Source organism: Bombus vancouverensis, chromosome 5 (assembly GCF_051014615.1).
Source record: "Bombus vancouverensis nearcticus chromosome 5, iyBomVanc1_principal, whole genome shotgun sequence".
In the NCBI taxonomy this organism is placed as follows: Eukaryota; Metazoa; Arthropoda; class Insecta; order Hymenoptera; family Apidae; genus Bombus; species Bombus vancouverensis.
Window position 1 is genome coordinate 17,530,447 of NC_134915.1, and position 11,454 is coordinate 17,541,900.

Below are 11,454 nucleotides of genomic sequence, written 5' to 3' on the forward strand. Positions count from 1 at the left end.
GCGCCTCACAAAAAGTCCAGGAGGGGAATAAAAAGGGGGAAAAAAGAAAAAAAGAACTCGCCGAGAGCGGCTAACATGGAATAGCCCTTAGCAGGCACGATAGCCACTCTTTAGGCTGATGGACTCACGGCCCCCCGCCTCCCCCCTCGGCCCCGGTGAATTCCCCGATCCCCCCCGGCTGCGGCCTCCTCGTTTGCCTGCCTTCCATTTCGCCTTCCCGAGCGGCCAGCCGCTCGATCGCGCGCGCGCGCTCTTTCCTTTTGCTCTTGCTGGCGATGCCGATCCTCGCCGTTTCGTGGACCGCTCGTCCTCGTCTCGCATCCTTCTTTCGTGAGTTTCTTTCAAGGTTTTCACCAGTCGTTACCGCTTTGCGCCGCTCTAAACCATTTACTACCATTTCGGAACGCGTTTCCATCGAAATGCCCGCATCCGACCAAGATCGGATCGACTTTCTTTTATTCAAGCTTTTTACACAGACCTTTACAATTTACAAAACGAACGAAGGTGGTTTCGCAAGGCACGCGCGACCGTTGTCGTTACGCGGCCGTACGAGTCGTGGCGCGCTTCTCGACGTGCCAGCAAATAAATACGTTTCTCTTTTACATTTTTTTCTACGTTTCGCGCTTCCATTATTCCTTCGCAATTTTCGGCTCGCGCGTCCACGCTTTGGTCAACGTCCGAACACGCGTATATTACCCTTTGTGGGAGAATTCGCCTCGCTGCACACCTACGTGTACTCGTTTCTCTCGCGAGTACACGGACGCGTCATATACTATACGTACCAAACACGTACGCGCGCTGGCACGCCGGTGTATCGCGTATATACATCGGGCGCGTACGTAGGTGTACGCGAACGAAAGCAGCTGCGATCGGTACGCCGTGTATTTACATTTACAAAGAAACGCGTCGGATCGAACGCGCCACGGACAAAATTTTCGCAGCGTTCGCGGACTCGGCCAACGCCAAGAACAAAGGCGTCCGAGGCGAAAGAGCCGACGAACAGGAGGGTCGAGAAACGAGAGAAAAACACGGCCATCCCAGGCGGTCTCGCGTTTCTCTTCTCCTCGCACAGAGGGCGAAATCGTCCGACGAAGTGGCGATGCATCCGTCGGTACGGTCGAGCACGATCGGTAAAGTCAAATTCGTCGGTAAAATCGCGCGCATCTCGAGCGTGTGTTCCAAGTTCGCAACCGAGTCGAGTCGAGTCGAGTCGAGTCGAGTCGAACGCGCGACCGGCTCGATTTTGATAATTGTTTTACAAATAAAAATAAATAGAAAGAATTTGTAGAGAGATAGAGATAGAGAGAGAGAGAGAGAGAGAAATAGAGAGAGAGAGAGAGAGAGAGTGAGAGAAGGTGGGAGGGAGAGGCAGATGGCGAGACGATATCGTTTCTCGCCCGGAAACAGAAAAGAAATCCAAAATCGCAGGTACGCGACGAGTCGCGTAGCATTCCGCATTTCGTCGACGAGAACGTGACCGAGGACGAGAAAGTCGACGACGTTTCCGTGACACGCCCGAGAACCTTTGGTCGGTAAAGAAGTTGGTTGCTGCGTCCCGGACGTTCTCCAGTCACCGCGTTGGCAGAAGCGGCACTCGTGTCGCGCTAGTTGGCGCCTTCCACGCGATCTTCTCTACCGCGTTATTTTTCTTCTTCTCGTACATCTCGTTCTCGTCCTCGTTACGACCTTTCGGCGTGGATAGCCGTGGTGGAAGTTATAACCGAGAGGAGATCGCCACCGGTTTGGCTAACGATTGGCTCTAGCGGTGGCACGCTAAAAGATAAGAAAACGAGTGAAATGTTAGCGTCGCTGAAACTGAAAGAGGCGAGTCGTCGCACTTACGTAAGGGTAGTCTGTCGATTGAGAACTGCGGCGGTAGGTAAAGCGAGGGGCGAGTGCGCGTGGCTAGCGTGCCCCGATCGCCCCGTAGTCGGTGTACCTAGGGGTGGACGACGTTCGTCGGATCCTCCGTTCCCACCCGACGCGTTACCGCTTCCGTTCTCGTTCTCCGCCCGATCCCCGGTTTCTGTACCGGCACCACCGCCGTCTGTACCTGCCCCGGTCGCTGCCTCGCTCTCGGCCTCTTGCTTCGCCTCCGTATCGGCCACTATCCCACCCCCGTTACCACTACCACCGCTCCCATACACGTTCAACTGCAGCGAGTCCACTGGAACGTGAAAAGAGACCAACGATTCGAAACGTTACCTTCGCGTTCGCTCCTCTCCGCTCGGTTACGCTCGTCTCTATTCGCGCTGCTCCCTTCGCCCTCTCCTCCCTCCATTTAGAACGAGCGGCGAATTTTTTATCTCGATCGGTCATCCGACTTGTTTGTTCGCAACGCGGCGCGGTGTCGCTCCACGTCGGACTTTACTCCCGATCCGGGACTCGAATTTCGAGTCGTTCAAGGTCCGCCATGAGACTACATACTACGCGATGCTACGTATTTTATCGTCATCGTACCTTTTCGATTCGCGCGTACCTATCGTTTTTCCTCCAAATCGTACTTCCATCGACGAGACGCTATTATTATTATTATTAAAGAGAGAGAGAGAGAGAGAGAAAAGAGAGATAGAGAGAGGGAGAGAGGGCGAGTTACAAGGAACGGACGAAATCCGAGAAACGACGATTCGTCCGATCCGTAGGTACACCAGCCGTATCGATCGACGATCGATACCCGTCTCGAGATAGACAAATAGACGCGTTGGGGGAAAAGCGAACGGAAAAGGAATTTAATGACAAACTTGCTCACCGAAGACTCACCGAGTAAGTTAGACTTAATCTCGGTCTTGTGCATGCCGCTCGGTCCCGCCAAGTTTCCGCTCATTCCCGAATGATTCTTCGGCTTCCTTTTCCTCGTCTGTATTCCCTCCTTCTTCATGCTCAGTGGCCTGTTCACCTGCGCAAAGACAAAAGAAAAAAAAAACAAGACTCAACAAGTTTTTCCGCGACACACGCGAACACGAAATTACTGGAATTCGTCGAAACGTGATAATAAACGGCCGGCCGTATCGGCGTTTACGATCTCGTTAAAATCACCGATAAGACGGTTGCGCGGTCGATCGGCTCGTGGGATCAAAGTCGATTAAGGACGCACCGCGACGCACCATCGGTGATGCATCGCGGATAACAGTCAAGGTTTCAGAGACGCGGAACGCCGAGCGAACGCAAGTTCTCGAGGCGAGACCACTCGAGGTGCGCTGAAACACGGCACTCGTGATTTCGTAACGACGTATCGCGTACACGTACGTAACACGCGTGTACGATCGATGCACCGATTTCACATCTTGGCGTTTTCGAGATGTTTTCGGAACAATTATCGGAGAACCGGGGGAAGACGAGTCGGCCGGCGAGTACGCCGAGATAAAGGCCACGCGAGGAGCGTCGAGTTGCGTAAGAAAAGTAATCAACGGGCAACCGGGATCACGAACGGTGACCGCGTTTCGTTCTCGATTCTTGGCCAAGATTTCGAGTTTCGACGGATCGACGACATAGCGCGCGTGTGCTCTCCTTAACCCCTCCCCCCCCCCCAAGGTAATAACAACGAACTTTACTACCTGGCAGAGAATCCGGCGGCAAAGAACCACTCTTGGCAACAACATTCCCAACGATATAGGTGATAAAATATTAGATCGATTATACGTGCGAAAAACAAAGAAAAAAAAAAAAAAAGGAAGAGAAAGGAGCTCGATGGCAGTCGAAAAATGCGATTTTCTTACGTATCGACCGTGGGTCGTAAAAGAAGCGGCAGATTCTATCGATGACGTCGCTACCAGCGAATCTGGATTTGCGAATAGGCGCGTGGAACAAGGGTGACATGTTGGAAATAATCGGAGCTAACTCGCGTCGTTAGATCGGTGTAACAGCCATGGTTTCCCGTCGACGGTTTTACGCTGGTCCAGCGACGACGCAGAATGTCGCGACGACGCGCGATCGCCGAACAATCGCGATCGTTGCGCGCCACCTGGTTAACGAAGAGCGTCGGGATCTTTTTGCGAGATTTTACAGCGGGATTCGGCTTGTTCGCCCGTTGCTTTCCTTCGTTTCAGCGCCACACTGACATAGACGCGCTTTCGCTTCGAAAGTAATTCGCGGCGATGGGTCGCGGCAGTTGTACAAACAAAGAGAGAGAATCGGCTCGAGTCGGGAGACGAAATTCGTCGGTCGACGAGGAGTCGTCGTCGCGTTTCGCAATCGGTGGCTCGCGATGCACGGCGGAGGAGAGAAGGAGCATCGATCGACGAAATCCTTCGAAAACACTTACGTTGTGTAGCTTGTAGTAGAGGCCGCAAGCGTTGCACACCGGCTCGCCGTTGTTGTTCCGCCGCCACAAGGTCGTGTTGCTGGTCCTGCAATTGGCGCACTGAACCCCCGTCCTTCGTACACCGGCCTAGAACGAGAAAACAGGGGACGAGAAATGACGGAGCGGTGGAGTATTCGCGTGGACTCGAGAACGCGAAAATGGGAACGTTCGAGACGTAGAAACTAGAGTAAACAACAACCGGCGTGAGCCTCGGCGCGATTGTTTGCTCTCGGTAACAGATAACGTCGATTCTTTTTTTCGCGGACGACGCTTGCCAACGAACGAACAGGGAGGAGAAGGAGGAGGAGGAGGAGGAGGGGTAGAGGGAGAAGAGGAAGAAGAAGAAGAAGAAGAAGAAAAGGAAGAGGAAGAGGGAGAGGGAGAAGGAGACGACGAAGGGGAAGAGGCAAGATCGGGCGAAAGGGGCAATCGCGCGAATAGATGCGAGAAGTTTACCGTGGCGACGGTTTGTTTGGGTTTGCCGCATCTCATGGACGACCTGTTTATCCCGTTCATCTTGTAGATGCAACTATGACAGTAGAAACGGCCGGTTTCGTCTCTCTTCCAGCTGGACGTTGGATTGCCGCAACCGAAGCACTCCTTCGGATCCGCGGTCATGATGGTTCCGTCGAAACCGTCCTCGTTGGTCAACGGCAGATTCGGCCACGGGGACGGAGCCGTGGTGCTACCGGTCGACACGCTGTACGCTCCTCCCGAGTACAGCTGAATGTTGGCCGCGTCACCGACGGAGATCGCCGCCACGTTCTGATAGCTCGGCACGCAATCGAACGCGGGCGGAGACGGAGTTCCGGCGGCCGACCAGTACTCGCTGGCGGTGTTCGGCTTCGTGTAAGAGTACGATCCGGCTCCGGTCCCGTACAGCGTCACCTGAGATCCCGGCGAGCCTGGCTGCTCGTAGTGAAGAGGCGGCACGCCGCGCGACCCTCCCAGCGAGGACGCCAGCGTCGGGTCGCCCTTCATGTACGCGCTTCCAGGGGACTCGACCTAAATTACCAATCTCGTTTAACAGAAATATCAATCGTTCGCGCATACGTTAGATTCGGTGCGATTCGACCTTCTTCGCGTCTTTCCGCCGCTCTCCGTTCTTTTTTCTTTCTTCTTTTCCTTTCTTCCCCTCTCAAAATTACGACTACGAACGACTCCACCGAGTAACCGAACGCGAGAACTCGTCGATCGTAACTATTGGGCTGGCAGCTAAGCGATCGCTTAGTTGCCAACCCAATACTATTCGTAGTTGTCGTTCATCGTCGTTTCGTTGTTCTTATACGATTCCCGTAATAATATCGCAACGCTGGGCAAATAGACAAACGGACGAAGAAATCGGCGGTACGATAGACGACGGAGAAAAGTATCGAACGGAGCCTACTTACCCCGGGCACTCGCGACGACAGTTGAGACGGATACGCGAAGATCACTTGATCGCCGGGTTTCGTGTAGCTGTAGGTCGGTGCTTGTTGAAACGTCTCGCTGGCGGATATGTACTGCTGGTACTGGACGGCTTGCGACGGCGGAATCGGCACCGTCTCCAGCGTCGTGTACGTGCTCGACACCTTGATACCGTCGACCGGAACCGTGGCCCCGACGGCCGCTGCCGCTGCTGCCACCACCGCGTTCGTCGCGGCCACGTTCGCCGCCTCGGTCTCGTACTTGATGCTCACCCCACCGGTGTTCACGTATCCCGTGACCATTTGATGCTGCTGGCCCGGCTGCTGGTGACCCACGGAAGCCGCGGTCGCGCGGATACCGCCGTCGCCGCCGATCGGCGGAGAGTAAGACGGTGGCGCGGGTGAATCGAGCTGCACCCCGACGTTCGTCTCGGCCATGCCGCCACCGCCCTCGTATTCCTCGTTGGTCGCGACCAGTACCGGCGACGAGCCCTGATGATACGACCTCGCGACCGCCGTCGATCCGTTTCCACCGCTCGATTGGCCGCCTGCCTCTCGCGGGCTGTACCTCTGATTGCCGCCGGCCGACTGAACCACGCGTCTCTCCTGCACCGCCTGGATCGCGATCGCGTGACTGTCCCTTCGCATCTGTTGCTGCTGTCCGTCCGCCGAGTATCCGGCGTACATGCGATCCGCGTCCGTTCTCTCCGGCTCCGGCGTCTCGTACCTTTCGAATCGTTGAAAATCGTTGAAAGATCGACAGACGCGACCACGCGTTTTCGCTTACCTGACCGTGTCCTTCACCGTCAGCACGGACGGATCCACCGTTTCCGACACCTGCACCCGCACCTCCTGTCCGTTGCTCGTCATGTAGACGAGCGACTGCTCGCGAGAACGAGCGTGCTGCTGCTGTTGCTGCTGCTGCTGCTGCTGTTGTTGTTGCTGTTGCATCTCCGCCTCGGTATGAGCAATTTGCAGGATACTCAGCTTGCAGCCTTGGTCCTGTTGCTGTTGCTGTTGCTCGTCCTGATACGAGCGCGATCTGCATTGCTGAGCTTGATCGTCGACCGATCGACGATGATGCTGAGAGTCCGCTTCGGGTTCGGCCACGGTCTCGGTGATGTGTCCGGCCGTGGTGATGGTGCGCACGTGCCTTCTCGCGGTGATCACCGACCTGGAACTCTCGACGGATCGCTCGTCCGCCGTTGCCACACGCGGCGAATCCTCTTCCGCTCGACCGTCCTCCCATTCGCGTTTAACCTCCTGCTTCGACAACGTCTCCTTCATCGCGACCTGCGAACACCAACGCGACGAATCTTTCCAGCGAAACTACGCAACGAGAGCGAAGCGGAGGACTGTCGTTCGCCGTCGTCGTCGTCGTCGTCGTCGTCGTCCTCGGACGAACGACCACTGTCGGCCGAAGCGCGGAGGTGGGGCACGACTCTCGAGACACGCGACTCGCTCGCGTTTCGTGAAGGCGAACTGAGAAATTCGGTCGGTCGGCGCGTCGTGCTCGCGTCGAGAACAACGCGAGAACAACGGGCTTCGACAGGAAGAAGAGCGGCAGGAGAAGAAAGGGACGGACGGCGCGCCTCGTCCGTCTCGAGAAAAAACCGACGAACGGCTGTTTGCCCTGACTCGCGTCACACTTCCCTTCGACGATGTCAAACTTTCGACTTCCGGACCGAGCACGCGACCGTACCTCTCTCTCTCTCTCTCTTTCTCTCTCTCTCTGCTCTCTGCTCTCTGCTGTCTGTCTCTGGGACGGCGGGCTCTGGCTCGCCGCCGGTGCTCCTTCCGTTTGCACGGGCTGCCGCGTTAACCAGCCGTTGACTCCACTACCTTCCGAGAGACAATCGAAATCGCGCGCGAACGCGAACGCGTCGACGTCGGATAAACGTTACGCGTGCACTGTGCGGCGCACCCCCGTGACGGTTGCGCTCGTTTCGCTAAAAACGATCGAGCGAATTCACCGAGCGACAACAGCGAACCGTCGCGCCGCCGCCGAGCAAAGTTTCTGCTTTTCTCTCTTTTCACGGAAAACTGGCGAAAGAGAGGAGAAAGACGAGCGCCGAGAATCTCTGGCTATCGAGTGGAAAAGAGGCAACGGAGGGGTCCGTTTGTTTGTTCGTCGATAACGAGCGGCCGCTCGCTAGCTCACGGGCGAGATAACGCCTTGTCACGAGGGGTTGGGGCGGAGGGAGCTGGTGCACGAGGGGATCGCGAGAGGTGTTCGTGAGTCCCCCGGCGCTCCTCGCCCTTCTCGTCGGCCATCGTTGTCAACGCCATTTTGTCGTCACGGAATCGGTACGTACTCGGGGTCTCGGTACTCGCTACCCGGTATTGGTAGGATGCTCACGGTGAATCATTCGCACCCGTTGCTTATCGCCGCTTCCTCCCTCTCCCTCTTCCTCTCTCTCTCTCTCTCTCTCTCTCTGTTTTTTTCTCTCCCGTCCTCCGTCCACCGACATTTCGTCTTTCCCCTTTCTGCCCCGCGTCTTTCGTTCAACCGGCCGAAAGTACCACCGTCATCGTCCGTGGCAAACGACGAACGAGCCGCGGTTGTCGCGTCGTCGACCCTACGGCACTGATTCATCTTCGCAAAGAAAGCAGCGTCATCGGCGAGGTAACGATTCGCCGGGCGAATGGATCGGCCAGTTTCTCGAGCAGGAAGCGTTGGCCGCACGACGCGGAGGAAAAAAATCCACGAGCGAGGCATACGTGACGGCGATCGACGTCTCGCGTTTCGCCATAGATACGGATTAATCGAACGATCGAGATAAAAATCGAAAAACGTTCTCGGGCCAGGCTCGATCGCGATAACGGCGCTCGAAGAATCACTCGTCGCGCCTCTTCTATTCCGCCTTGCGCGTTTTTTTCTCGGGTGATCGGCGAAAGGTGGTCGATGGCGTCGGTCGAGGGACACCAGCCACCACCGGCTTAGCGAGAAATTTTCCATCCATCCATCCTCGCCGCGTATCTCCGGCGAAATCGAAAAATTCGTCGTTTATCGGAGAACGAAGGAAACGAGCGGATCGCTTCGCGTTATATCGTTGATAACGAACGATAAGAAACAACGAACGAGTCACGATGCTGTCCGTTTTCGACGGCGTTTCGATCGAGCGCGTTTCGTTCGAAAAGCGAAACGGCGAGGCGAAACGCGAAACGATCGAACGCGAGCTTCGTTGGGCGACGACGACGACGACGACGACGACGACGACGACGACGAAAGAAAAGGCCGAACGCAGGTTGCACGAACGGAGGGCGACGCGACGCGTAGAAGGACGCGGACGCGTGGATGTGGCCGCGCGGCGGCCACCGATGGGGATGTCGAGCCATCGGCAAGAGGCACGCCGTTGTCAAAATAAACGACACTATCGCGATTTATCTCGTTTCCCATGATAATAAGAGATAAAACTGCATCCTTACATTAGCTAGTATATCAGCTAAAATGATAATTTCAGTCGTCGGGTTCGCCAGGAAGGCGTAGGGCCGTGTCTCTAGTTCCGCGGTCGAGTTTCGCGAGGACGTCTCGAAGCTGACCGCCGATCGTCAGTCGTCGCCATTTCGAGTTAGCATCGGCGGTCCGAGTCGCGGTCGTTCGATCGTTACGCGCCGATACCGCGACGCGCGGTGCGTGCGATCTCGATCCTGAAATCGTCGCATCCGACGAACGCGGAGAGACGAGTGAGAAACAGAGAGCGAACGAAAGAGGATGTGCACGGGGTGGCGAATCGCTGTGGCCGTTGAAACCGGGTAAGCTCCGGTCGACGGATGGTACGAGTCGATCGCGCGTCACGCGCACGCGATTCCGCTTGCGTTTTCTTTCGTTTTTTCGGCAGGACGACGGCTGCGAAAGACGACGCACAGGGTTGCGTCACGACTGGAATCGCGAACACGACGAGGCCATTTTCTTTATCAGTCGAGTAGGAAATTCTTATCGGCGTAAATCGGTGAAAATCCCAGGTGAGCCGGTGTGGGTGCGTACGTGCTCGCGCGAACGGAACGATATCGAAAAGGCGTACGCGATCGCGTAAGAAACGAAATTTTTTTTCGTTTCGTTGGAACGCGATGACGGTGTCCGAGTGGCAAGATCGGGCGGCGCACGCGCCGAGGGTTGACGCGTACCCGTCTCGATCGCGTTACGCAATCGCGTTTCCTCGAATCGAGCGTCGCGGTTCCCGTAACTTTCCATCTCGTCGTCGACTTCCCAATTCGATTCGAGCGACGCGTTTCTCGCTGCTCTGCTCTCTCTCTCTCTCTCTCTCTCTCTCTCTCTCTCTCTGCTCGTCCGACGAAACCGAGTTTGACGATGGATTTGGCGCGGTGTCTCGTCTCTTCGCGTCTCGAATCGTCGCGGAACGCTAGCAGCGTCTAAATCTTTTTACGACGCGATTCGCGCGACCGCGCGATAACGCCTGATCCATCGGAACGGGTCCGTGGCGCGCGATCCCGCGTTTTACAACGCCAATTACCGTAATAATTTACAACGAACGAGCCGTGTCTGTCGGTTTCCACGAACAAACAGCGCTCGTTCTCGCTCTCGCTCTCGCGCTCGCCTCCGTGCCCCGCTCGCGTCGCCGCGTTTCCGCGTAAACGGCAAAAGCAGCGCGAACGCGTCCCACGAATTTCGACAACGAACGGGTCGCGCGTTTCCGCGGACGATGCGCCGCGTTCCGTTCGCGACCACGCGACTCCCGAGACCAATAATTAACGCTCGAGCGACAAACAGAGCATTATCGTGGCTGTTGCCCGATATTATTCCATTATCTTACCACGGCTATGTGCTCAACGATTAATAAAATATCTGCGCACAGGGGTATCTCGTCTCGATATCGTATAGTTTCGCGGTAGACTTGGTCGAGACGGCTGGCACTCGTGACCGCCGGCGGCTTTCTCGCGTCTCGTTGGCCCCCGAATCGAGCAGAAGGATTCGACCTTTCGCAGTCTGCGTGGCCGCGCTACCCGACGAATCGGACGATCCGCCGAGCCACAAGTGTCGTCGATCCACTCGGAACGTAAAACACAAGTGTTTCGTTCCGATCGGGCTGGATCGTGCACGCGCTACCAAAACAGACCGCCAGTTACGTCTTTCCAAATATCGTTCTATCCGTCTTGGTGTCTCGAGTTGCCACGACTCGCCGCGTCTCAGCACGCCGCGCCGCCACGCAATACCGTCCCATACTCGGCGTGTTACGGCGCCGCGTTTCGATCCGCGGTACGTTCGCCACGAAATTTCCAGTTCGCCCGATCGTCCAACGGTATACCGAGCCACGCGACCGACCGGTTTCCACGCGTTTTCTCTCGCGATTTTCCTTTTCCCTTCACTACGTGCTTCACGCGCGCTCCCTTCCGTCGCCGTTGTTAGCACGAGGTGACGCGCGACCGACGAACCAGCGTACGCGAGAAAACGGCCGAAAGAACGGAGAATAGCAGGCGAGAGAGAAAGAAAAGAAAAGAAAAGGAGGCGGCTGCGAGAACGAAACGGACGAACATCGAAGCGGGAAAATTAAAGGACGAAGACTGAACTTACCGTGATAGGAGAACGTGAGAGAAACGTTTCGCGTGAACGAGGTTCCGTGATACAGGTAGTCGGTTTCGGCGAACGATATCGAAGAAGCTCTGATTTGTGTCGCGTCGACGGTCGATGGTCGACTCGCGGGACAGACGCGGCTACGATTCGACAGCGAAGGTGGCGAAAGCGCGGCTTGACACAGGTGCGCTGCCAAGGTGTGCCTACGACGATTC

At 56.3% G+C, this 11,454-nt stretch overlaps 1 protein-coding gene across 7 annotated transcripts; it reads right to left on the bottom strand.

Moving 5' to 3' along the window:
- Window positions 1-408: 408 nt before the first annotated feature.
- LOC117158557 (uncharacterized) lies at window positions 409-11,454 on the bottom strand. Of its 7 annotated transcripts, none has more exons than XM_033337597.2 (8): window positions 11,240-11,454; window positions 6,494-6,999; window positions 5,692-6,433; window positions 4,757-5,305; window positions 4,262-4,387; window positions 2,750-2,896; window positions 1,843-2,153; window positions 409-1,773 (listed from the first exon to the last, which is right to left on the bottom strand). In XM_033337597.2, the coding sequence occupies exons 2-8, from the start codon at window positions 6,991-6,993 to the stop codon at window positions 1,680-1,682; spliced, it is 2,469 nt and encodes an 822-aa protein (XP_033193488.2). In that variant the 5' UTR covers window positions 6,994-6,999; window positions 11,240-11,454; the 3' UTR covers window positions 409-1,679. The 7 variants fall into 7 exon arrangements, with proteins under 7 accessions (XP_033193488.2, XP_076474550.1, XP_076474554.1 ...); XM_076618435.1 differs by having other exon boundaries at window positions 1,843-2,167; window positions 2,761-2,896; window positions 11,240-11,453; XM_076618439.1 differs by lacking the exon at window positions 11,240-11,454 and adding an exon at window positions 8,022-10,778 and having other exon boundaries at window positions 1,843-2,167; window positions 2,761-2,896.

Excerpts from the sequence above, each read along its gene's own strand:
- LOC117158557 (XM_076618435.1), bottom strand. The coding sequence starts at position 6,993 with ATGAAGGAGACGTTGTCGAAGCAGGAGGTTAAACGCGAATGGGAGGAC. Across the intron at positions 4,388-4,756 it reads CCAAACAAACCGTCGCCACG|GCCGGTGTACGAAGGACGGG; the intron begins GTAAACTTCTCG and ends TTCTCGTTCTAG. Across the intron at positions 2,168-2,760 it reads GATTAAGTCTAACTTACTCG|TGGACTCGCTGCAGTTGAAC; the intron begins GTGAGTCTTCGG and ends TTCACGTTCCAG.